The sequence below is a fragment of the Podarcis liolepis genome, assembly GCF_965112155.1.
Source record: "Podarcis liolepis genome assembly, chromosome: 1".
Taxonomy (NCBI): Eukaryota; Metazoa; Chordata; class Lepidosauria; order Squamata; family Lacertidae; genus Podarcis; species Podarcis liolepis.
The window spans coordinates 135,419,668-135,447,021 of record NC_139554.1 but is presented as its reverse complement, the minus strand read 5'-3'; the positions used below and the strand labels follow the sequence as shown (position 1 = coordinate 135,447,021).

The 27,354-nt window shown below is 42.8% G+C and overlaps 1 protein-coding gene and 2 long non-coding RNA genes across 8 annotated transcripts in view; 1 reads left to right on the top strand and 2 right to left on the bottom strand.

The window, feature by feature from the left end:
• Positions 1-220: 220 nt before the first annotated feature.
• On the bottom strand, positions 221-9,865 carry LOC310693557. The gene is made up of 3 exons (XR_014519234.1): positions 9,281-9,865; positions 8,102-9,032; positions 221-784 (listed from the first exon to the last, which is right to left on the bottom strand). It is a non-coding gene; the product is annotated as an uncharacterized lncRNA (long non-coding RNA).
• A 7,148-nt stretch (positions 9,866-17,013) lies between these two features.
• USP40 (ubiquitin specific peptidase 40) overlaps positions 17,014-27,354 on the bottom strand; it is a 44,723-nt gene continuing 34,382 nt past the window's right edge. For 4 of the 6 annotated variants that reach the window (XM_083472062.1, XM_083472065.1, XM_083472063.1 and 1 more), the window contains 7 exons: positions 27,122-27,216; positions 25,336-25,454; positions 24,753-24,818; positions 24,342-24,552; positions 21,747-21,842; positions 20,945-21,036; positions 17,014-19,723 (listed from right to left, as the gene is read on the bottom strand). In XM_083472062.1, the coding sequence (XP_083328188.1) occupies positions 19,615-19,723; positions 20,945-21,036; positions 21,747-21,842; positions 24,342-24,552; positions 24,753-24,818; positions 25,336-25,454; positions 27,122-27,216 (788 nt within the window). In that variant the 3' untranslated portion in view covers positions 17,014-19,614. Of the gene's footprint in view, positions 19,724-20,944; positions 21,037-21,746; positions 21,843-24,341; positions 24,553-24,752; positions 24,819-25,335; positions 25,455-26,987; positions 27,029-27,121; positions 27,217-27,354 lie in introns of all 6 variants that reach the window. The other 2 variants (XR_014518578.1, XM_083472066.1) reach the window with 2 other exon arrangements.
• LOC310693665 lies at positions 21,849-23,765 on the top strand. The gene is made up of 2 exons (XR_014519292.1): positions 21,849-22,410; positions 22,452-23,765. It is a non-coding gene; the product is annotated as an uncharacterized lncRNA (long non-coding RNA).

Genomic DNA, 27,354 nt, shown 5'->3' with positions numbered 1-27,354 from the left:
ATGTGTTGGGCTGAGAGAAAGAGAGGAACTGGCCCAAGGTCACCCAGTGGACTTCATGGCTGAGTTGGGATTTGTACCCTGCTTTGGCAGGTCCTAGTCTAACACATCCAAAATATCTGGAGCATTGGGAAATTTCCCAAGAGTGTCTTCCTACATACATCCCTTCCTCACCCCCTTTAAAAAATACATCCCTTCCTCATCCCCTTTAAAAATGAAAATTCTTTAGCTTACTGAGTTTTCAGAATGAAATTTAAAATGTGGTCCGCCAGCCTAGTTAACTTGGGGGGGGGGGTGTTTCTGGTCATTGTGCCAAGTGGGGCCCAGGGACATTTGCCCCAGATTCCTGCCCTGATGGCTCCTCTGCCTGAGAGGACCGTCAGATCCTGGAGCTGGCCTGGCCCCACAAGTACCCTTAAAGTTCCCTGGAGCTCATCAGGGAAGCCGCTCGCCCCCTCACTGCGCAGGCGCCGCTGTGACCTGGCCCCGCTCCCCACCCCGTCCCAATCCCGGAGTGGGCTGCAGCCCCCGTGCAAGGCGGGCTCCTGCGCAGGCCTCTCCCTTCTTCCAAGATGGGCTGCTGGCTGGTTCATGGCCTGGCCGTGGACGTTGTCCTTGCCGGCCAGGAGTTTTTCTGCTTGGCAAACTGGTAAGGCGGTTGGGCATTGGGTCAGCCTTAGTCTTTAAATGGAGGGCAGGTTGTAGCCTCCGCCTGCCCCTCCTTGGTTAAGGGGATCCCATTCAAGGGATCTGTGAGCAGTTGCTTCTTTGGGAGCCCAGGCGGGGCCTAGAGCCATAGCACACCTAAAACAGGGACGCTTTGGGAGGAGGAGGGGATACCTCTATTTGATGTGGGTCATAGGACCACCACCCCCCCGTTGGGTTTACCCAAGAATACACATCCAGCAGTCGGACTGGAATTCAAATGTTATGCCCAACGACCTAAGGCAAAACCTTCACTTCTGTAATCAATAAAGTTGTGGCCTATTTGGCCCACTCTTCACTTACACTCCTTGTCCTGCCTGGTTGTTCCCCTCTATTGGGGGTGAGGGGGTCACAGAGCCCTGGCATGCAAGGGCGTGTTAAAAAATAACAATAGCACTGCTGCCCCATGAGAATTAGCCAACAGGTTAAATGGATCACACGTGTTTTGACCATATTGTGCATGCGCCAGGACCTGCAATTCAGTGAAATTTAGATTGCCTGAGAATCCTCAATTTCTAGCCCCAAGAGGAACGCGGGGAGCATTTGTACAGCATACCTACACACCGCGGCTGACACATGAATGTGTTGTGACACACAGTTTGAAAAGCGCTGGTTTAGTGGAAATGCGCTGCCTGCTGAAGATTCAGCAAATGAGGGGTTAATGAGCTGGAGTGCTGGAATTAGATGAGCAATTAGTGGCCACTTGCTTTGTTTCTTGGTCTGGCCTACAGTTGTGAGGGTCAAGGGAATGGGGTGTGTGGGTGTGGAGAGAGACATACCATACTTTTCCATGTAGAAGACTAGCTTTTTAACTGGAAAACAGTGTTCAAAATTGGGGCTTGTCTTATACTCAGATAGCGCAGAAGGGAGATGGGTGATATCAGTCTCTAGAGACACAGCCGATGCTGTAAATCTCAAAGTTTGATTTCATCCCCAAAAGTGCACTCTTCTAGTTTCCCAAGACAGATGGATTCCAACCAAAGGAAGGAATCCCAATTCCAACCAGAGCCCACCATGGCTATTACCGTCTTTTTTGCTCTACTCACTTTTTCCCTCCTAAAAAGTAAGGGGAAATGTGTGTGTGTCTTATGGAGTGAATGCAGACTGCGCAGCTATCCCAGAAGCCAGAACAGCAAGAGGGATCGCTGCTTTCCCTGCGTAGCGATCCCTCTTGCTGTTCTGGCTTCTGGGATTCAGAATATTTTTTTTCTTGTTTTCCTCCTCCAAAAACTAGGTGCGTCTTATGGTCTGGTGCGTCTTATAGAGCGAAAAATGTGGTATATTCTCCTAAAAAGCAGAAAGCTTAATTCTTCAAAACTATAGAAGAGAAACTGTTTGATATTTGATGGCAAATTAATAATGATGGGTGACTTTAATGGTGTGGTGTCCCTAGATTTAGACTGATCTATAAAAAAATCAGACTCTAAAGAAGGGAAACTACCTAATGCTTTCTTCAACATGGTGGCCAACATGGATCTAACTGATCTTTGGTGTCTCAGACACCCACTGGTCCGGGAATCCACTTTTTTTCCTCAAAGGCAACAATTCTTCAAGTAGAAAAGACTTGTTATGGGCTTTGAAAGACCTGACAACTAGAGTAAAAAAGGTTGAGATATAACCAAGGACGTTATCAGATCACAATGGTATTCTTATGACCATGGCAGGCTAAATGATGCGATAATACATCATATAGAAATTGTTAATAAGGGAATATGTTCCCTCCAAGAATTTTTCCACCTCAACCTTAATAAAGCAGCAGATCTAAATATGGTTTGGGATGCCAGTAAGGCAGTGATGAGAGGCTTTTTAATCAAACAAAGTGCATGCATATACACCCACCTCCACACTAGCCCAAAGATGGAAAATGAGCGAGATCCCTAGTAAGGAAGACTGGCAACTTAAGATGAGAGAATTTGCAGAAGCAGCAGGTTTAACATAGAATAAGAGGTCAAGAAGAATCTTTATTCAAAGAGGAGTCGAAAATTTTTAGAAAACAATTGTGTACAATTGAAAACGCTGGTAGTGTTTAGATAAATTCAACAGTACGGTAAATATTTGAAGGATGTCAAATGGAGAAATGATTAGATTTGCTATAGTAAAATATGCAGGAATGTTGATAAGTAGAATGAACCATGAAAGGGGAAGGAGGGAAGTCAATTGTTACATCATATTATGTAAAATGTTTATTTTGAGATGTATAAACTGAATAATTAATAAAAATTGTTGCTCTTTAAAAAAAATGCTAAATAACTTTATTTCATTTTTAACAGGGATGGGGAAGGGATTTATGTAGGAAGACACTCTCGGGAGATTTATACCTTTACAAAATGAAAAACGTGCATTTGTGGGAGTTTTTTTAACAAACCAATTCAACATATTCCACAGGTGAGAGCAGTGCCAACTTGGCAGGAGTGTCCACTTCTTCTGCCCTGCATGCCGCTGGCACCCGAAGCTCTTCAGGTGTCCATCTCCTCGTCCCACTTGGCGGCGTCAGGCAGCTTCATGTTTTGCCACATGAAATCGAGGAACATGGAGGCCTGCAGTAACCGGCCCAGCCTCTGGAAGTGCCGTGTACGGTAGGAGAGACTCCACAGCTGCTTTGATCCCTTCGTATTGCAAGAGGCTCTCTGGCGTCTCATGCTTGAGGAGGGTTTCCACCACTGCCTGAGCCTCGAGGTAGTTCCACGAGTTTGTGTTCCACGTGATGGACATCTTCAGCACATCCTCTGGAAGAAGGGGTTTGGGGAAGACACGTCAGGAAGGAGTGCAAGATGCAGGCAGCGTGGCCACCTTGAACCAACACACCTCTCTTGCGAAGCGTGGCCAGGTCTGGGCACACATCTGACCTGCGCCTTTCTTCAAGGCCGGGGAGCAGATCCAACACCCCTCCCCACCCCAGTAGAAAAGCAGCCTGCGGAGTTGGTGGGAGGTTTTGAATCAGAAAAATGCCAGGAGGGCGCAGGGTCAAGCATCCTCTCCTCTCACCCGTCTTTCTTCTTAAACTCGCAACTTTCCCATGGCTGTTGTTCAAAAGAACAAAAAAAGACTTTGCGAAAGGGCACCTGCTGGGTAATTAAGTTCAGTACACGCACACACCTTTAGAGGTTGTCCCTGCAGCATACCAACTAACCTTTCTGGTCTTTCCGAAGCTTCAGGAGCTTCTTTTCCAAGTCGTTATTAGTTATTATTAATGAACTCCATTTGCATGTAGGAACTCCTATGACTACAATTAATGATGGGAGAGGTGACTGAGTTTATTCCAGACTACATGGCTTGCAGGAATGTGTTTTATAATATTTATAAAATTACAACAACAATATGCATTATAATCTTTGCTCTAGTATTACAGAGCTGGCGTAGCTAATTTTTCAGAATGAAATTTAAAATGTGGTATGCCAGCCTATTTAACTTGGGGGGGGTGTTCTGGTCATTGTGCCAAGTGGGGCCCATGGACACTTGCCCCAGATTCCTGCCCTGATGGCTCCACTGCCTGAGAGGACTGTCAGATCCTGGAGCTGGCCTGGCCCCACAAGAACCCTTAAAGGCAGAGCGTTGGGGGAGCCAAGTCAGCATTTTACCCTTCCCAGATAGACCTATTTCGTGAACAGATCCCACTGTGGCTAACTTGCTCTCTTTGCCCAGCCAAGAAGTCTTCAAATTTTGCTCACCGTTTGTACCACTTCCTGATGCTCTGTCCGTTCATCAGTCCCCCACCCCACCCGAATGTGTTGCAACAACATGCTTCAACCCCTGAATAATTAACAGCACTTGTCCATCAGCATTGTCTTCTGGCCATCTCAAGGAAATAATACTGACTTTGCAATACTGCCGTACTTACCTGTTTCTTTGGGGGTATTTCTTTAATTTCAGTGTTTCCTTGTCAAAGTCAGAGACATGACAAGGGTACTTTGCGCAATGCATTACTTGGTGAGGGAGAAGAGAAAAGACCTATTAGAAAATAGACTACCAGACATAGAAGAAGAATATGCAAATTGAAATTCCAATACTGAACTTGAAGAGATTAAAAAAGTGATTAAAAATATGAAGGATGGGAAATCGCCGGGACCAGACGGAATCTCAGTAACATCCTATAAAAAACTAGAGGAAATAATAACACCCAAATTACAATCAGTCATGAATGAAATTCTAGATAAAGGAGAAATACCCAATTCGTGGCCAGAAGCATTAATAACTCTTATCCCAAAGCAAGGCACAGATCTGAGATTTATAAAAAACTACAGGCCAATATCTTTATTAAATCTAGACTATAAAACATTTACACGATGGGGTGGGTGTTTGGTGGCTGTGGCAATGGCTGGTCGGATTGGCTGCTGCAGCAGCAATTGGATTGTTGATTTTTGGATGCATCAAGGGCTGCTGTTGATTGGCTTCCGCTGCGTCTATTGTGCGTGCGCTTGCCGGCTAGTGGTGGCGATCGGGCCGTCGGTTTGCTGCTTTTGTGACGCGTGCGATAGGCAGCGTTTATCATTATGGTGGGTGATTTGGGGCATTCCCTCCTCCCAAAACGCTCAACAGCTCTGGACCATCTCCCCCCATTGTCTGAAATAGGAGTCCCCCAAAATAGGGGGTGTCTTATACATGGGGACATCTCATACACGGAAAAATACGGTCAATAGAATAAAAGAAAGAATGGGTAGGATTTCCCCCCCGTTTCTACATAACTCTCAGCTACTGTTCTCTGCTACTGGATGCTTCGGCTTTGTAACTTGTCTTCTTCCACCTTCCCTTTCTTGTCATCCTCTGACCTGCTTCTATGTGAGAAAATTGTACCATAGATGTAGAGAGCTTCAAAATGGAACATCATCTTAATGAGCAGAGTACAGAAAACAAAAGGAGGGCTGTCACTCAAATCTTCATTGAATGGTTAGAAGTTTTAAATCTGCATACATTTCCATAAGGGCTGCAATGAAAAAGGCATACTCTGTTTGCTCTTAATATGCATGCATTTCAGGAGGACATGCCTTGTAACAATCGTAGTTTGGGAGTCGTGGGCAACTTACACCCCCAGGAGCAACGCCTCCATGACTTCCACATGTGCTGCATCAGCAACTTTGGGGGCATCACATGGTAGGACAGAATATCCAATATGTGCTCTCACAAGCCCACATTCCCAGCATGTTCACACATCTACACGGGCTTGATCATGTCCACAACATGGAAGACGGCAGGATCCCCAAGGATCTGCTCTTTGGGGAGCTGGCTTCAGGCACCAGACCCGCTGGCAGACCAACTCTCTTACAACGATGTCTGCAACATAAACCCTGCCATGTGGAAATCCCTTGTAGACAGATAGTCAGGTCATGTATCCACAGCAGTGACTAGAGGAAGAATGACTGCTGGGAGGCCTGGAGAGAGAGAAAACCATGGTGCATTTTCAGCTTTCATCTGCCCCAGGGGTCTCTTCCATAGCAGTCTCTAGAGACACAGCCAACGCTGTAAATCTCAAACAGTTTGATTTCAGCCTCTACTCGCCGTTGCTACCCGACTCCGCGGTCCTAGCAACAGAAGGCCGCTATGGGGCGGGGCCTGCTTGCCCCGCCCCTCCGCATCCGGCGCCCGCATTGGGCGACATGGAAAGGTAACGTCGGGAGGCCCCGGGAGCCCGGCCGGAAGGTGGAGGAATCTTTGTGCCGCCGGACCGCTTCCCCCGGAGGCGCTGGGGCGCTGAGTTCCTGTCAAGGAAAAGGGCGGCAGATAAAAATATAAAACAAAACAGGGAACGTACTTTTTGCTAGAGTCGTTATGTTTTTATTGTAATTATTTATGTAAGTTATTACTATTTATTATATACAGCTCTTCTTCTGGAGGCCTCGGGGCGGTTTGCAGCCTATAAAGTCTACCCATATTCAATTCTTATTATTTTAAGAATTGTTTTCTTCTTGTGTTTTGAGCTTGTTCTTCTCTGTAAGCTCCCTCGAGCTCGTCAGGGAAGCCCCCGGGGCCCCCTCACTGCGCAGGCGCCGCTGTCACCTGGCCCCGCTCCCCGGAGGGCGATCTCCCTTCCTCCAAGATGGGCTGCTGGCTGGTTCTTGGCCTGGCCGTGGACGTTGTCCTTGCCGGCCAGGAGTTTTTCTGCTTGGCAAACTGGCTCTGGCTGAGAGTGTATGTCAATGGCGACTCCAGTAGGCCGCTTCCACTTTTCCTGTTCCCACTGGAGTCTTCTTTGGCTTGCCACGCCTGCGGGCTCTCTTCCGGCCAACACTGCCAATGACCGATCTTAAAAACTTGGGGTCAGTGAGATTCGGCAATCGCGGTACCTTGCGCCTGCTGGACCTCCTGAGCGGAGCGGGTTGTGCCTTGCTCCTCGTGAAGTAGGGCGAAATGTGAGGAGTGTTGCAAGCCGGTGCAGAGGCAGAAGGTCTGGCCGAGGTGCTAGAGCACGGCTTCTGTGTCAGGGGCGTCTTCCTAATCCAGTGGAACACCATTATCATACGCCTCTTCGATGGGCTGGACATGCTGAAGGTGGTGCTGGAGGCCCAAGGACCAGGGTGACTTCAAAGCCGAGGACACAGCAGGCAGTTCCCTATCAATGGTGCCAAACCCAAGCAAATGTTAGCTCCAGTCCTGTTCAATCGATCCAGCAATTCTGAACGTTAAATAAGGGATTAATTCCTCAGGCAGTATGCAAAGACTTCCTGTGGCTTTTTAATAGCAGGGAGCTCCCAACTACTGCCACTGTTGACAGCCTGTTGCCCCTTATATCTGCTTGAATGGGTTATGTCACAATGGTTCCTTCATCAGGTGTTTGTGAGCACAAAAATGCTGTTGGGAGTTTCAGCAATGAAGGCTCAGGCATAACACACTGTTTTCAGTGTGAAAATTTTCAGTTTTCAGAATTAAATCTAAAATGTGGTACGCCAGCCTAGTTAACTTGGGGGGGGGTGGTTCTGGTCATTGTGCCAAGTGGGGCCCAGGGACATTTGCCCCAGATTCCTGCCCTGATGGCTCCACTGCCTGAGAGGATGTCAGATCCTGGAGCTGGCCTGGCCCCACAAGACCCCTTAAAGTTCCCTGGAGCTCATCAGGGAAGCCGCTCGCCCCCCTCACTGCGCAGGCGCCGCTGTGACCTGGCCCCGCTCCCCACCCCGTCCCAATCCCGGAGTGGGCTGCAGCCCCTGTGCAAGGCGGGCTCCTGCGCAGGCCTCTCCCTTCTTCCACGATGGGCTCCTGGCTGGTTCATGGCCTGGCCGTGGACGTTGTCGGGGCCCGCCAGGAGTTTTTCTGCTTGGCAAACTGGTAAGGCGGTTGGGCATTGGGTCAGCCTTAAATGGAGGGCAGCTTGTACCCTCCGCCTGCCCCTCCTTGGTTAAGGGGATCCCATTCAAGGGATCTGTGAGCTTCTTTGGGAGCCCAGGCGGGGCCTAGAGCCATAGCACACCTAAAACAGGGACGCTTTGGGAGGAGGGGATACCTCTATTTGATGTGGGTCATAGGACCCCCCCCCATTGGGTTTAGCCAAGAATACACATCCAGCAGTCGGACTGGAATTCAAATGTTATGCCCAACGACCTAAGGCAAAACCTTCACTTCTGTAATCAATATTGTGTGGCCTATTTGGCCCACTCTTCACTTACACTCCTTGTCCTGCCTGGTTGTTCCCCTCTATTGGGGGTGAGGGGGTCACAGAGCCCTGGCATGCAAGGGCGTGTTAAAAAATAACAATAGCACTGATGCCCCATGAGAATAAGCCAACAGGTTAAATGGATCACAGGTGTTTTGACCATATTGTGCATGCGCCAGGACCTGCAATTCAGTGAAGTTTAGATTGCCTGAGACTCCTCAATTTCTAGCCCAAGAGGAGCGCGGGGAGCATTTGTACAGCATACCTACACACCGCGGCTGACACACGAATGTGTTGTGACACACAGTTTGAAAAGCGCTGGTTTAATGGAAATGCGCTGCCTGCTGAAGATTCAGCCAATGAGGGGTTAATGAGCTGGAGTGCTGGAATTAGATGAGCAATTAGACGCCACTTGCTTTGTTTCTTGGTCTGGCCTACAGTTGTGAGGGTCAAGGGAATGGGGTGTGTGTGTGTGGAGAGACATACCATACTTTTCCATGTAGAAGACTAGCTTTTTAACTGGAAAACAGTGTTCAAAATTGGGGCTTGTCTTATACTCAGATAGCGCAGAAGGGAGATGGGTGATATCAGTCTCTAGAGACACAGCCGACGCTGTAAATCTCAAAGTTTGATTTCATCCCCAAAAGTGCACTCTTCTAGTTTCCCAAGACAGATGGATTCCAACCAAAGGAAGGAATCCCAATTCCAACCAGAGCCCACCATGGCTATTACCGTATTTATTGCTCTACTCACTTTTTCCCTCCTAAAAAGGGGAAATGTGTGTGCGTCTTATGAGAGCGAATGCAGGCTGCGCAGCTATCCCAGAAGCCAGAACAGCAAGAGGGATCGCTGCTTTCACTGCGCAGCGATCCCTCTTGCTGTTCTGGCTTCTGGGATTCAGAATATTTTTTCCCTTGTTTTCCTCCTCCAAAAACTAGGTGCGTCTTATGGTCTGGTGCGTCTTATAGAGCGAAAAATATGGTATATTCTCCTAACAAGCAGAAAGCTTAATTCTTCAAAACTATAGAAGAGAAACTGTTTGATATTTGATGGCAAATTAATAATGATGGGTGACTTTAATGGTGTGGTGTCCCTAGATTTAGACTGATCTATAAAAAAATCAGACTCTAAAGAAGGGAAACTACCTAATGCTTTCTTCAACATGGTGGCCAACATGGATCTAACTGATCTTTGGTGTCTCAGACACCCACTGGTCCGGGAATCCACTTTTTTTCCTCAAAGGCAACAATTCTTCAAGTAGAAAAGACTTGTTATGGGCTTTGAAAGACCTGACAACTAGAGTAAAAAAGGTTGAGATATAACCAAGGACGTTATCAGATCACAATGGTATTCTTATGACCATGGCAGGCTAAATGATGCGATACTACATCATATAGAAATTGTTAATAAGGGAATATGTTCCCTACAAGAATTTTTCAACCTCAACCTTAATAAAGGAACAGATCTAAATATGGTTTGGGATGCCAGTAAGGCAGTGATGAGAGGTTTTTTAATCAAACAAAGTGCATGCATATACACCCACCTCCACACTAGCCCAAAGATGGAAAATGAGCGAGATCCCTAGTAAGGAAGACTGGCAACTTAAGATGATAGAATTTGCAGAAGCAGCAGGTTTAACATAGAATAAGAGGGCAAGAAGAATCTTTATTCAAAGAGGAGTGGAAAAATTTTACTGAATATTTAGAAAACAATTCTGTACAATTGAAAATGCTGGTAGTGTGTAGATAAATTCAACAGTATGGTAAATATCTGAAGGATGTCAAATGGAGAAATGATTAGATTTGCTATAGTAAAATATGCAGGAATGTTAATAAGTAGAATGAACTATGAAAGGGGAAGGAGGGAAGTCAATTGTTACATCATATTATGTAAAATGTTTATTTTGAGATGTATAAACTGAATAATTAATAAAAATTGTTTTTTTTAAATGCTAAATAATTTTATTTCATTTTTAACAGAGATGGGGAAGGGATTTATGTAGGAAGACACTCTCGGGAGATTTTTACAAAATGAAAAACGTGCATTTGTGGGAGTTTTTTAACAAACCAATTCAACATATTCCACAGGTGAGAGCAGTGCCAACTTGGCAGGAGTGTCCAGCTCTTCTGCCCCGCATGCCGCTGGCACCCGAAGCTCATCAGGTGTCCATCTCCTCGTCCCACTTGGCGGCGTCAGGCAGCTTCATGTTTTACCACATGAAATCGAGGAACATGGAGGCCTGCAGTAACCGGCCCAGCCTCTGGAAGTGCCATGTATGGTAGGAGAGACTCCACAGCTGCTTTGATCCCTTCGTATTGCAGAGGCTCTCTGCCGTCTCATGCTTGAGGAGGGTTTCCACCACTGCCTGAGCCTCCAGGTAGTTCCACGAGTTTGTGTTCCACGTGATGGAAATCTTCAGCACAGCCTCTGGAAGAAGGGGTTTGGGGAAGACATGTCAGGAAGGAGTGCAAGTTGCAGGCAGCGTGGCCACCTTGAACCAACACACCTCTCTTGCGAAGCGTGGCCAGGTCTGCAAACTTTACAGACCCTTTACAAACTGTAGTTCCCAGTACTTCTTTGGGAGAAATGTGCTTTCTAATTCCTGTTTTTGCTGCAGCAGGCATGCTCAGCTACCCCTCTGAAAGCTCAATCCCACAGAAAGCTGTGATGGCCACCAACTTAGAATCATAGAATCATAGAATCATAGAGTTGGAAGAGACCACAAGGGCCATCGAGTCCAACCCCCTGCTAAGCAGGAAACACCATCAGAGCACTCCTGACATATGGTTGTCAAGCCTCTGCTTAAAGACCTCCAAAGTAGGAGACTCCACCACACTCCTTGGCAGCAAATTCCACTGTCGAACAGCTCTTACTGTCAGGAAGTTCTTCCTAATGTTTAGGTGGAATCTTCTTTCTTGTAGTTTGGATCCATTGCTCCGTGTCCGCTTCTCTGGAGCAGCAGAAAACCTTTCTCCCTCCTCTATGTGACATCCTTTTATATATTTGAACTTGGATGGTTTTATGCAGGAGAAGGCTATCAATGGCCACTAGGCACAATGGCTATGCTCTACCTCCACAGTCAGTGGCAGTAACGTTTGTGAATAGTAGTTGATGGAAAGTATAGGAATACAGAATGCTCTTGTTTCCACAGGCCTCTGGTTAGGCATTGTGAGAACAGGATGCTGGACTAGACAGGCCAATGTGGCCTCATCCAGCAAGCACTTCTTATGTCCTTACGTCGTTCAAGGGTAGAGATTGTGAGAAGGCATCTTCCAAAGCAATCCCACCCCGCAAATAGCTTTGGAGCCTTCTTTACTCTAGCCTAGCCCTCACCCCTTTCCCTGTTCCTGCTGGAGTCTTCTTTTGTTTTGTTTTGTTTGTTTTTTTAAAAAGATTTATTGAAAGTTTTTAAGATATAACAGAAAAAAAGAAAAATAGACATACAAAATAAAGAAACAGTTAAAAACACACATTAATTTTCAATAACATAACTTCCATACACTTATTTCCTCGGACCTCCTCATACCTCCCTTCTTTGTATTCCAGTTCGATTTGTTAGTTAGCAAATCCTTACCATTAAACTTTTACCCATTTGTGAAACCTTTTTTTTTTTTCATATCTCTTAAAGCATTACAGCTGGAAACTGCTTAGTTTCTATCCAACATCCTTCTAACATTCATTAATTTTACAATGTTTCTGTAAATAGTCTTTAAATTTCTTCCAGTCTTCTTTCACCGACTCTTCTCCCTAGTCTCGTGTTTTTATAATACTTTTTATTGAATTTTCCCACAAACAAAATAAAACAGTCTTTACAATCATTTTTAATATCATCTTATTTACATTGTGTAAAATCACGCCTCGACTTCCTTCCTTCCCAGTTGCGGTTTTCTTAATATACATCTTAATATACATCTTCTCTTCATTTCTATACATTTCTAGAGACAGCACAGCGTGGGGGTGGGGGTGCTTTCCCTTTCACGCCTGCCACTCCGTCCCGCTCTCAGGCCTTTAAAAAAAACCCCGAGAAAACGGGAGCAGCTGTGGCGTCGCTGGGTGCCCCTGTCCCCCAAAGATGATCCCCTTGAGGTTTGGAGGTGCACAGTGCCCTTGCGCCACCCCCAGAGCCCCTGCGCCACTTGGAAAGCCTCAGAGACGTTTTTCCGCGCTTCTACAATGTCCGTGGTTAAACCAGAAGTCTCGGAGTCTTCTTTGGCTTGCCACGCCTGCGGGCTCTCTTCCGGCCAACGCTGCCAATGACCGATCTTAAAAACTTGGGGTCGGTGAGATTCGGCAATCGCGGTACCTTGCGCCTGCTGGACCTCCTGAGCGGAGCGGGTTGTGCCTTGCTCCTCGTGAAGTAGGGCGAAATGTGAGGAGTGTTGCAAGCCGGCACAGAGGCAGAAGGTCTGGCCGAGGTGCTAGAGCACGGCTTCTCTGTCTGGGGCTTCTTCCTAATCCAGTGGAACACCATTATCATACGCCTCTTCGGTGGATTGGACATGCTGAAGACGGTGCTGGAGGCCCAAAGACCAGGATGACTTCAAAGCCGAGGACACAGCAGGCAGTTCCCTATCGATGGCGCCAAATCCAAGCAAATGTTAGCTCTAGTCCTGTTCAATCGATCCAGCAATTCTGAACGTTAAATAAGGGATTAATTCCTCAGGCAGTACGAAAAGACTTCCTGTGGCTTTTTAATAGCTGGGAGCTCCCAACTACTGCCACTGTTGACAGCCTGTTGCCCCTTTTAACTCTGCTTGAATGGGTTGTGTCACAATGGTTCCTTCATCAGGTGTTTGTGAGCACGAAAATGCTGTTGGGAGTTTCAGCAATGAAGGCTCAGGCATAACACACTGTTTGAAAGTCTGAACATTTCCCATTTTTTTATTTAACAAAATTTATATACCACTTTTATAATTTATATACAAATTATTCGGAGAGTAAGTTAAAAATATACTGTAGTTGATTCACTTCTAGGCTAGTTTACATACTTTATTCCTTCTTACACTTTTATCCCACCTTTCCTCCACAGAGCATACACACTTCAGCTTCCAGCTTCTCCATTTTATCCTGACAGCAATATTGTGAGCTAGGGCCATAGCTGAGTGGTAGAACAACTGCTTAGCATGCAGAAGGCATCAGGTTCAGTCCCCAGCATCTCCTGGTGGGACTGGGAGAGATCCTCTGAGCTGTTGGGTGGGTGGCCAGGTGCCAAAATCAAGGTCATGGGGGGGTGGTGTTTTGGCTCCTCTGATAGACGGACCAGGCACCCCCGATTCCTCTCTGCTGGCGGTGCTGGCGGCAGCAGTCCTGGGAGCCCAGAAGTCAGCCAGACAGAGCCGTTTACTCTGGCTGGCTTCAGGAGCTGTTTTGTGCCGTTGCAGCCACCATGATGCCTCCATAAAAATTGTTTTTTTAAAACAACAACAGCACCACAATACCTGGTGGAAAGTATTGTGCAGGACACCATTTGCAAGTTAAAAAGACATAAAATAGACTAGTGAAGAATAATTGTGAATTCTGCTGAACATTTTTAACCATATCTGTTAAGAAATATATATCGGTTAAAAGGTAAAAGGTAAAGGGACCCCTGACCATTAGGTCCAGTCATGGCCGACTCTGGGGTTGCGGCGCTCATCTCACTTTATTGGCCGAAGGAGCCAGCGTACAGCTTCCTGGTCATGTGGCCAGCATGACTAAGCCGCTTCTGGCAAACCAGAGCAGCGCACAGAAACGCCATTTACCATTTATCAAGTTAGCGAAATTTTTCGAGATAAATGGGAAACAAAATACAGATATAAATATAGTTTGGGATGCAAGTAAAGTGTACATGAGGGGTCTTGGAATACAACAAATGGCTAGGCTGAAGAAGATAAAAGACAATAATATCCAAGAGCTAACTAAACAGATAAGAATTAATGAAAAAGAGTTGATCAAAAATCCAAAAAGTCTTGAAATAGTACAAAAAATAAAGATATTGCAATCCCATATCTCTAGTATATTAAATAAGGAAGTAGAAAATAAAATTAAATGGGCAAAACAAAAGTATTTTGAGTCCGCCAATAAGCCCGGTAAGTTGTTAGCATGGATGATAAAGGAAAAGCAAATAAATAAATAAATAAATAAAATTATAAATAAAATTTTGGACCAAGGGGAGGAAATAACCGACCCAGTAAAAATAAAAATAAAATTCTTAAACTTTTATAAAGATTTGTACAAACAAGAACAATTAGATGTTAATAAAATGGAAGAGTATTTACAACAGAATAAATTACCAAGAATTGAAAAAGAAGAAGTTGAGGCCCTAAACTCCAATATAGAAATAGATGAAATAGCACAAGTAATAAAAAAAATATGAAGAGTGGCAAATCGCCAGGTCTTGACAGAATCACATTAATGTACTATAAGAACCTGGAAGAAGTAATCCTCCCTATATGAGAGCCAGTAGAGCGGTAGTCTCGTAATCCAGTGAACCTAAACTCCTCCACCTGCAGCTGCTGGGTGACCTTGAGCCAGTCACACTTCTCTGAAGTCTCTCAGCCCCACTCACCTCACAGAGTGTTTGTTGTGGGGGAGGAAGGGAAAGGAGAATGTTAGCCGCTTTGAGACTCCTTCAGGTAGTGATAAAGCGGGATATCAAATCCAAACTCTTCTTAATATTATTACAAAGAATAATGAATAATATACTGGGAGGGAAAGATATACCACAATCATGGAAAGAAGCACTGATCACTCAAATCCCGAAACAGGGAGTGGAGTTGACAGACATGAAAAATTATAGACCAATGTCCCTGTTGAATACAGACTATAAAATCTATGCTGGAGTGATGGCTAATAGATTTAAAAAGATTCTAAACAAAATAATCAGCAGAGACCAGGCGGGCTTCTTACCGGATGGACATATAAAAGAATATAAAAGTCATCTACAAGAATAATAATTGACCTTTTGGAGTATGTGGAAATGAAACCAAGTAAAAAGATGGCCATGTTATTGGTTGATGCAGAAAGAGCTTGGTTGTCGAACGCCTTGGTACTCGTACGTTTCGGCTCCCAAACGATCGAAACCTGGAAGTTTTCCAGTTTTCGGGAAAAAATTTGGTAGCTGAATGTCCAATGCAGCTTCCGCTATTGTTTCTGGTGCGCCTGCACCTTGGTTTCTGAACGTTTCGAAAGTCGGAACGGACTTCCAGAATGCACTCTGTTCAAAAATCAAGGTATGACTGTACTAATCTGTTGCCAATGTGCGTGCACTCCATTTTTTAGGTTCAGTACAAAAACTGTACATCATAGAATTGTAAAGTTGGAAGTGCTCAAGGGCTGATCTACTCCAGCTCTCTGCAATGCAGGAACCAGTTATTCTAAACATTTCTACAGAAGCCCAAGATAGATGCAATAACGTTGACTTAACATGGCTGCTCTTGGTTATGAGGGTCTTCACTAACTTAACTGGAATGTTTTCCTTTTCTTTGAACATGCTTTCATAATCTTTGAGCATACCCATGTGCCATATCAAGCTGCTTTTAAAACCCCCTTCCATTCCACAAAGCAGTTTATCATGCAATGTTGGGTTAGCACCTCTGTTTTAGAACAGTGTGTGAAGCCACTCTTCACGAGTCACTGGCTCTTCCGAGGAGATGCTGGGATACTCTTTACCACAACGTAATATTAACATTGTGCATTTGCACTTTAACATTTTCTTCAAAATTGGATTTTGCCAACCTTTCATGGTTTCTTTTGCACATACTTCACTATCAAATAAATTGTTTCAACCTAAAAAGGCAGTTTCCTGCCAACCTAGCAGTTCGAAAGCACATCAAAGTGCAAGTAGATAAATAGATACCGCTCTGGCGGGAAGGTAAACGGCGTTTCCGTACGCTGCTCTGGTTCGCCAGAAGTGGCTCAGTCATGCTGGCCACATGACCCGGAAGCTGTACGCCGGCTCCCTCGGCTTATAGAGCAAGATGAGCACCGCAACCCCAGAGTCGGTCACGACTGGACCTAATGGTCAGGGGTCCCTTTACCTTTACCTAAACAGGCAGTTATTAATCTATTATTGAAACAAAGCACCTGGCTCATAAAAAGGGGCTTGGGCAGGGTTGGGCAAAGGGCTCTGTGGGGTGGTGAATCCTTCCGTCTGTGAGGTAGTTTTTCTGACCCGCTTAAAGAAGCAGTTATCAAACTGCTTCTTAAAAAACCCTCTTTGGACCCGGCCACTATGGCTGACTATCGACCAGTCTCAAATCTTCCATTCCTGGGCAAGGCGATTATGTGATTACTGATCAACTCCAGGCAAGCCTAGAGGATGTGAACCATTTAGATCCCTTCCAATTGGGATTCAGTTCCCTCGCTGCGAGAAGTGAGGTTACAGGGAATCAGGCAGAGGGCCTTCTCTGCAGTGGCACCCTCCCTGTGGAACGCCCTCCTATCAGATGTCAAGGAGATAAATATGTCTGATGTTTTAGTATGTTTTAGTATGTTTTCATATGTACTGGAAGCTGCCCAGAGTGGCTGGCTGGGGAATGATGATGATAAAAATAAAATAAAAAATACCGGCTTAAGGATGTAAAGTTGTGGTAGAGGGAAGTCACGTGGGTGAAATATTAGTTGCGGTAAATGTATGTCAGGGGGTTTTGTCTATATTTGTTTTTGATATTTATTTGTGTTTATTGTTTGTAGTGTTTGATTTGACATAACAATTTAAAAATATAAAAAATAAAATACCTTATTATAAATACAGTACAAACAAAACATTTAAGCTCTTTATTTCTTTTGCAAGTACAAGAAAAATCAGGCTTATTAAAAATTAACTATAAAAAATTACTTGCATTGTAATACAACCAGAACTGCGGAATCCTGGACATTCCATTATAAAGGTATCACTTTTCACAAAATGTTCGATTGTGGAACGTCCCATAATTTTATAACAAAATAATCAAGCCAACCTCACAAGCAACTTGGTATTGGCTTCCTGCAGCCATTACTGCATTACAGTTTATTAAAGGCACATAGTTCCTTTTTGTATATAAACGTGTCTGAGTCTCATGTTCATTAAATAACTTCATAATTTTTTAAAAAAATCTCCCATGGGATTGCTTTATGAGGCAGTATTCCCAGATTCCTCAACTAGCAGAATTTTTCTACATCTTGGGTGCCTCTTTGTTCCATAGCAGGTGGACAGATGCTGAACATTCGGCATTTGCTCAAATCCCAAGTGATCACTCCATGAAGGATTAAGGAGGATCCTCCCCACCCCCAGGTGTGATTGTACAAGCTTTATTACACTTATTTATACCCTCTGATACAGCATGCTATGACTTGTGTTTCCGCCTTGCGACACACTAGATCGTTTACTATGTCAGTTAAGATACTTGGTTCTGGAGAATCATCTGTCAGTACAGTGTCTGGATAGGTGATAAATTTAAATCTATATTTCAGTTAAGAATGCAAACAGCAAAATGGTCTTCAAAATGTGAAAACCCAATGGACAGGGATAACTTGCTAATAGTTCTATCAGTCAGTAAACTGAAACCATGACAACAAAGTTTGCTTATACAAACAGCTGCCTCTTCCTGCCCAATCCCAGTTACCTCTATCTCAATTTCAATTTACACTCTCAGTGGCCTTTCTTTCCCAGGCCTGTTCTCCAAAATATGTATTCAAATACCAATTTTTAAGGTTAGACCATTGTTTGCTAGAGTTCATAGTGGGGTGAAAATGTACAGTGTGCATTGGGACAAATACCTTGTGGAAATAAGTTATGAAGGACTATTGACAAAAACATTTTTTGGAACAGTTAGCTTTTTCCTAAATCATTTAAAAAATGATTCTGGGGGACGCTTGGAGAAATGTTTCTATAATGTTAAACATGCTATGCACCTATATCCTGGTGGATTCTGTTCATTCACGATATATGGTTCCCAACAGGCATTTCAGCAATTATATGAACAAAAGACATACATTGACATGAGAAATACAGGGTGCCTCTTAGGAAATGATATACAAAAAAGGTCAGCAAACATCCTGATATTTACTTGTACCCTTTCCCCATTTATTTAAATCTCTGTTTACTTCAGTAGTACACCACATTTCTGAACTCCGTGTTATTTATATAGGATTGCACAGAATATTGGCAGAAAAATCTATTTCCACAAAGGCCTGGTTTAGAGCATATTTTCCTCCATTCTCTCTCTCATACGTGGAGAAGAGCAAGAGTATATTGTCCTCACAGTCCACCCAACACACCGATTCCACCCTTTAGGATAGCAGCTGTCGATATATGTGGGCAATGTTTCAGGAAGGTGTATGAAAGAAGAAGAACGTCCCAGATTATGCCATGTTACACTGTATGCATTTAAGCCATAGGCAAACATTTCTCCCACGTGTGGTTATCAGGTGGGAGAGGAATTCCTTCTGAGTTGGGTTAAAAAGACATAATCTCACTTCACTCAATGTGCATAGAGAGATGTTTGGCCTGGTGTATTTTGAACCAGGCCAAAATATATGGTAAACAAGAACAAAGGGGCAGGGGGATATGCAATACATATATGTGCACACATGCATGCATGCATGCAAGCGCGCGCGCGCGCACACACACACACACACACACACACACACACAGGTCTTCCACTTGAACAGTGGGAACTTTGGATCCAAGCCATAGGCTACACCTATTTCTTTTTGCGTGTTATATTGTTTTTTAGACCAACCCTGTAAATTTTGGCATCCCCCCAAAATAAACTTGGATCTAGTTACTTGGTAGCTAATCAAGTTTGGAGTTAATGTCCAAATTACAGCACAGAAAAGTGTGTGTTGAAATTTTAAATTTAGCATTTCTCTAAGCACGTAATTGTTTTGCCATAGGCTGCTTTGCAGCTCAGAGATTTTCCAGTCATAATATGTGAAAAGGGGAGTGCATTAAATTCAACTAATAGTTCTCATATTTTGTCTGAAGAGTCACTCCCATGGGTGGCAAAAGTTTCCTTCTGAATTCACTGCGCATGTTAACTTTTCAGGCTACATTTTCATAAATATTTTCACGTACATAAATCCATGAGGGGGAAAGCAATCACTGCAGTGATAATACTGCATAGGATCAGATTAAAGCACATGGTTATTACAACCAACCACTGAAAGATTAAGATATTCGTATATGTTCTCATTATTAAAGTGCAGATACCCACCCTGATAGTAAGTGCTTGAACTATAATAGAATTAAAGCACTTTTCCACAATAGGATAGAGTGCTTGTCTCCAGGAAGACTGTTCCTTGGCTAGCCAAACTGAGGCAACTCCATTCTATTCAGTAAGATACAAGGTTTGTTCAGACCCAGGGAGTCAGCTGAAAACCCCTACACTGATGGAGAGTGCTGCTTCAGGTTTACGAATCTGAGCCATCTTTTTTCCAGAGTAATGATCATTCTGCGCACAGTCAGGCTTCTGGCTACTGGAAAACAAAAAGCAGATACACTATTAAAGTTAGTCAATCAAGTATTAGAAATATATGCCAGGCAGACCTGAGTCTGGAACACAAAGCTCCTTGAAGCAGGGGCGAGTAGCAGGATCTGGCTGGCAGGCCACAGCTTGAGCTCTCCCAGCAATTGCTGGCTATTTTGATGGGCATTTCTACTGAGGAGAAATGTGGAATGATGAACTGCTCTGGGAGGTGAATCATAGAAATCCACTGCAAATAAATTCTTTTTGCAGGATTTTTCTTTATTGCACATTTATAATATGCAAACCCTGAAGTGCATATAATTAGTATCCTAAATGTGCTGTAAAACACATAAACTTGAATCCTGTATTAGGAAATTGGGCAGAATCCCAGCATATCATACTGGATAAATGAGTTCATTTCCAAAAAGGCAAGGTCCCTACAGATCAATGGGTTGGATAAAAACAGCCTGTTCTGCTCTTCGGTTGATGCCATAGAAACCCAGAGTTCAAACAAAAATAGACCAGCACATTCAGTTAATGGTGGCTATGATTAACTTTAACTAGATCATATCCTATAATATGGTGGTTTAAAATTTCATTTTTCAATTATTCACATTCTTTCAAAATCAATTTTATTACCTTGCAGCAGACCAAACGTGCAAACAAGTACAACTGAATAGCCCTTGAATTTATGGCATTAAAATCTAAATCATAATTCATCCTACTAACTTTTGAGATAATACTTTGTTGTAATTAAATCTTTAATTTGACTCACTGAACATCATATGGAAATGCAGCTGAGTGGTTTTCTAGCCCTGCATATTCCATGATGCCAAACTGGTCACTGCCCAACAATGCAAGCAAGTAGATGCGTTACAATAATCCTTTGTAACCCTAACATCTTTTCCAGACCATGCTGTTGTCTGGAATAATACATATTTTGGAAAGAGTGAGACAACAACCAGAGTTACATTGTTCTAGAACAGATGTATGTGCAGAGGCCTTTCAACAGAAATGCGAAACATTTCTATATAACAAGGACTTCTTCATTTTGTTAACAGGCCTCTTTTCCAATTGCCTATTCAAATTCCAAATCTACATAAAAGAATCCAATCACCACATTTGAGGACACAACTGGATTCATTTTACAGCTTTCTATGTTTAGACAATTTATGTGGGCTTCTTGCTAGAGAAAGGCATGGTATAAATTCTATAAAAAACTAAGATATACCTTGTTTTTTCCATAGCAAGTTGCTTCTGCATTTGTTTTCCAATGTCATCTTTCATGGTACTGAAGTCTTTACTGTCATCAAGTAGGAGATTCTGTTGTGCAAATTAATGAAAAAATTGTGAAAACAATTCCTAATAGTACTCTCCTTATAAAGGCAGATACATTTTTACAAGTGGTATTTTTTACTAATGACATCAAACTGCTATTCTTTTTTCTTGTGTTTGTAGAAATACATGACCTTCATGCAAAATAAAATTCTTGCGAAGCACTTTCCTCAGTTGGAAAGGAGGACAAAGCTTATTTATAAAACTTCTATCCTGCTTTATCAGATCAAAACCCCTTAACACAGCTAGAAGTTATAAGCAGAATAGGAATGCCCCTGACAGAAATGGGGAGTGATGGAAAACCAGATCTCCCAAAAGAAAAATCTCAAATCGTAAGTAGAACAAAAGATAGGCTACCATAAATGAACTGGCCTCATTATCTACGGCTGCAAGATACACCAAAACACAATTTAAAAGCACATAATTTAGAGCCTCAAAAGCATTGTACACTTCTGCATGCATTCACCTAGATTGTATAATTTACAGCTTATTAAATCTGGATTGTATGGAGATTTAACATTGTGGAATCTTTTCCAACTTTGCCTGCAGCAACTTGTACTCCCCGAGAAGCCTATTTCAGTGGTTCATGAAAACCTGCTAAAACTTGTGGGCTCTGTTATCTGGGGATGCAGTGGTGGTGGTGGAGAAATCACTTGGAATTAAGGAGAGGAATTTTGTTGATAAATCAGTTTATTTACCTTCACACCAATAATATCTCCATCCTTCAAGTTGTAGGGGCTTAATTGTAAACTGTCACCTTTCTTCTTCTTTTTTCGCTTTGAAACTTGCTGTGTCTGAATGCAAATGAGAACATGTAAAAAGCATCATAAACTAACAGAGGTTACTTGTGATTTTGGTGCAGAGAGTGAGAATATTTTATATTCCCTATATTCCCAGGTAAAAAATAAAACATGTTTTTACGACTGAAAGGTAATTTAAAATTTTAAAAAGAAAAACTGATTAGGGGTGAAGATATATGGATTTGCTAAAAAAAAAAGTCCTCAATAAACTTATGAGGATAAATATTAATATTTATTGCTAAGTGTAAATGCTTCCCTGCTTAGGAGCACGAGAAATAGATTACGTTCTCCATCTTGAGATTTTGCAAAACAAAAATCCTTGTGCAATGGGATTTTGTTTCTCTATTCCACACCTCCAGCCTACTGGGCACCCCAAAATCTGCTTCAGAGGGGTGCCCAACCCCCCGGAACAGGTTCGGGGATGTGGGGTGAAGCAGAGGAGAGGAGATGAAGCTCAAGTCTCACTTCATGAGCAGAAATCCATTCACATCACATTGGATCTCATCCACTGTCATTTTCCATGTCTCAAATATTAAGCACACACACGCTTGTGTGTGTGTGTGTGTGTGTGTGAGAGAGAGAGAGAGAGAGAGGGGGGGGGAGGTAATTTTAACACATACAAATGGGGGAGGGGAGATACATTTTGCCCCCATGTAAAATGTGCCACTTCCCATTTTAGTGGGGTTTTCCCCATTTGGCTTGTAATCTTAGCACATACACAAATATGACTGGCTGCATGAGGATGATGATGACAGCATCACATTAAAAGCCAGTGTAGTGTAGCAGCTAGATTGTTAAGACTAGGACTGATGAGACTCAGGGAGATACCATTTAGCCTTGAAGCTCACAGGCTGACCTTGGGCTAGTCACTGTCTTTATCCTGCCGCACAGTTTTGTTTTGAGATGAAAACACATTCTCTGCCTCAAGCTCCTTGGAAAAGGGGCAGAACATAAATGTAATAAAATGTAAGCTAAAAGGTAAACGACCCCTGGACAATTAAGTCCAGTCAAAGGGGACTATGGGGTGTGGCACTCATCTCACTTTTCAGGCCGAGGGAGCCGGCGTTTGTCCACAGACAGCTTTCCAGGTCATGTGGCCAGCATGACTAAACCAGTTCTGGTGCAACGGAACACCTTGATGGAAACCAGAGCGCATGAAAATGCCGGCTGCCTTCCCTCCGCAGCGGTACCTATTTATCTACAGTGGTACCTTGGGTTACAGACGCTTCAGGTTACAGACTCCGCTAACCCAAAAATAGTACCTTGGGTAAAGAACTTTGCTTCAGGATGAGAACAGAAATCATGTGGTGGCGGTGTGGCGGCAGCGGGAGGCCCCATTAGCTAAAGTGGTACCTCAGGTTAAGAACAGTTTCAGGTTAAGAACAGACCTCCAGAACGAATTAAGTTCTTAACCCAAGGTACCACTGTACTTGCACTTTGACGTGCTTTCGAACTGCTAGGTTGGCAGGAGCTGGAACTGAGCAACAGGAGCTCACCCTGTCACGGGGATTCGAACCGCCGACTTTCTGATCGGCAAGCCCAAGAGACTCAGTGGTTTAGACCACAGCGCCACCCACTTATCACTGACAGGATGAGATTACCTCAAGAATAAAGCTGGGTTTTTTTTTGTTGTTTTTTTTTAAAAAAAAAATAAGTGGTGCCAAAGCTGTAAAGCAGGGAAAGAGAAAAGGCAGTGAATTACCATATTTACTTGAATGTAAGGCGCCCTTTTTTTGCCAAATTACGTTATGAAAATTAGGGTGCGCATTAGATTCAATGGCACATTACATTCGAATAAATACAGTATGTTAATTTTCCTTGACTGTTCCCATCACCTAATCTTAACTTTTTACCCCTACATTGTGAATCTTTTCTCTCTCTTTTTTGGTGCGTTATTGCTTTCTTAAAAAAAGAAAACAACCCCTATACTACTACTAATTACCATGATGAGGATGACACAACAATTCAAAGAGGAGCTGGCTGCGTCTGCCAGTGTGTGTGCCTAGAGTGCCTTGCTTGCCGTTTCCTGGTGCTCTGCTCCCTGACCCCAGTAGTGGCAGTCCTTACACACTGCACTACTCTGCTCCCTTCCTTCTTCTCTCCCCCTTCATCTCTCCCTCTCCAGCCCAGATCGCAGCTGCTCTCCTTCTTCCTTTTCTTCCTTCTTTTCCCTTCCCAACCAGAGAGAAGGGAAGAGGGATCAGATGGAAGAAAGAATAGAATGTGCACCTGTTTTTGACAAATTACGTTGCAAAATTTAGGGTACACATTAAATTCGATGGCACATTACATTTAAGTAAGTACAGTAGTGTCAGTCAGCACAAAGAACAGGTAAGAACAATATTAAAAGAACTTATCCTGTTTCTCTCTCTTTCAACCCTTCCTGTGTTAAATGTCATTGTTACACAGGATCTTTTATTTAGATAATGTGAAATGTCAATTCAAAGACTTGTTGACAATATTGCTCCATGTCTCTGGCATCTCTTAGCTTACCCAACTACATATTGGTATCCATTCAAACTTCTCAGGAGAATATTTAGCAATTTCAATTTGCTCCGCTGGTAATGAGTAGTATGAAGCAATTATTTGTCTCAATGCACATGCTGTACACTCTTTGGAGATATCCCATACCAAATCCACAGGATGGTAATAATCTCTTTCCCCTGGTATGCCCATCTGCACTCGCAGAAGCAAATCCTTTGGTCTGTAATAAGAAACATACACAATGCAATTAACATTCTCAAAATATATGTCTACATTAATGTCACAGAGAATCCGTAGATTCCCTACTCTTTTTAAAAAAAAGTACTATAGAAGAAAAATTCAGAATAATTGGGATTTGAAAGAAATATTTTACAAGGTTTTCTAAAACCTGTTTTGATGAATTGTGGCTGAATATCTTACCCAAGATTCTCTTCCTTGTGTAAAGGCTCTATACAAATTTCCACTCTGTTTCCTAGTTTGAATTTACTGAAAAAGAAACATAGTAAATATTTTAAATTCAGAATAGGAAAGGCAGGATATAAATAATTTTTTAAAAATACAAGTTCCACATTTAGAAGTTGGATTTTGAAATATCATAGACTGTCAATTTAACTGTTGCCAGAACAATTATACACATGGTAGTTAGAAATCCTCTGCCTAATTTATACAGACAGAACAGATTACCTTCCTGAAAAGAATTAATCAAAAAGAGGTCTAGGCCACAATCAATGATGCTTAGTGTGTTTTAATTGCTTACGATAGTAAAGAACAACTGAATGAATGCTTGCAGGACAGCAATTTGCCTACTGAAAAGTAAAACCCACTGAAAACTTTCTTTTAGGAAACTGGATTTCAGCCTCAAAGTATGTGAATCATAATCCCACCGAATTCAAAGCGACTTACTCTTAGTTAAGTGTGTAGGATTGCAGTGATACTTAAAAATAATGGTAAAAATATATTGCATTAACATTTATTTAACTGAATGTTATACATAGAAACCTACTGGAGTTGCTGCTTATTGTTTCGTAAAAGCCTGCAAGGGCACTTATTTTCCATTGTCCAAACTCGGAGAAACTCAGGTAGTGAAATACTAAACTCTTCAGAGAATGGCAAAGTCATCACCTGAAAAGAAAAGCACTTTGCTAGCAATTTTAGAATAAATGTTAGTTTAAGCTCAGAAAACTAGTCATTTTCTAACTTGCAGGACTACAAATGTAAGCATAATTTTTAACCACCACATCACATTTCTTTTAATAACTTTACTATTTCCCCCAATATTATTGAAATGCAATGTTGCAGAGGGTCCTAGGAATTTTTAATTTTCTGTTAAAATCTACATCACATAAAATCTTCAAAAGATAATTCCCCACACTGCAACCTCTATATGCAGTGTTACTGGGAGCAGATCTCAGACTTATACCCACTCTATTTTTATGCATAAAGCTTAACACCAGAATCAGGTGGAACAATCCTTATTTGAGCATGGAAACTTCGGTACACAACTGGCTTTCATGTTACATTCTAGTTACAAGGAAAGACAGAGGAAGGTGTGCTAGTCTAAAACCCTCCCCCAATCATCTGTGTGTAGAGGCTCTCATAGAGGCTCCTTTACTAATCCACACTAGTCTCACCAAACAACTGTTGTCTCTGGGATGTAACACAGGACTGGTTCACCTGTCACATTACATGATATGTAGTTTAATGTAAATGAGTAGCAGGCCATTGCAGGCTGCTCAAAAGTTTCTACAGCATTTCTCCCCTGCTCCTGCTACACTGCAGAAAAAGAAACCGGAGTCTTGACTTGTTGTGTTGCCTAAAACTGGCTCATGGCTTGTTTCATCTGAACATGGCTTTGTTTGTTTGGACGAAACTAGTCACAAACTGGGGTTTGGGCAATGCCCCTCCTGCCATGCCACAAGCCAGAATCTGTTGTCCAAACGGGGCTTATGGTTTCTGTTCTCCAAACAATTTATAGTGATAAGCCAAGATCAGAACTTTTTAACATTTATGATTTGATTGGAGAAAAACTCATTCATATTAAAACATAGTTTGTATTAAACCATGTCTTAACTGGGCTACAGTCAATTTTCCTTGTCAATGCAGTGAAATCTCAATGAAAGTTGTATGTCTTGTTTTGCCCCCTTTAAGAATTCGATTACTGTTCAGGAACTTAGTGGTAGAGCCCGCAAAAGACCTTGGGAAGGTGTCCAGGATTAAACCTATTAAAAAGGGTTTCAGATAGCAAAATTGAGGAAAAGCACTGTCTGAGATCTTAGAAAGCTGCTGTCAGTTGCAGAAGGCAGTTCTGGACTAGATGGAGCAATGGCCTGATTCATTATGAAGCAACTGTTTATGCTCATGTTTCACCTCACCTAAAAGTTTCCCGTTAGTTAAAACTGACAATTTCACAAATATTACCACCAACCTCTTACACCCCACACACGAAGGACACATACACAAAAACCATTAATAAAGGAACTCGGGTCAAAATGCAGAGTGGTTCCTGCGATACTGCATCTTCTGCATTCACATACAGAAATTGCAATTCTGATGAAAGTGTCGCATGAGTCTTGCAGCTAAGGACACATGAAACAGATGACAAACTGCTAGAAGTGGATATTAGGAAGTGTCTCAAAAGTCCCTGGTTGTACTTACCACTGAAAATGGCATCTAAGCAAATGCCATATCAGAACATACTGGAGACAGAGGAAAGGAAATAAAAAATATATATTAATAGATCTTACTTAATGAGTAGATTTGTCTTCGCTTAACAAAATGTAATATCTAACCTGCATTTTTAGGTCTTCCAGGAAAGCGTCTCCTGAGATCTCTATATCACCCACATAACATAGGTCAACTTCACTTTGTAGAAATGTTGGTGTATCTTTAAAGAACATCAAGAGTCAGAGTTTAATGAAATTTAGAGTTCTTCAGTTACACAATTAGTAAAACATGAATTGTGTTATCAATACTAAACTAAAATGGAGCTCCAAGCTCTGTGCTCTCCCTCACCTAATTAAAA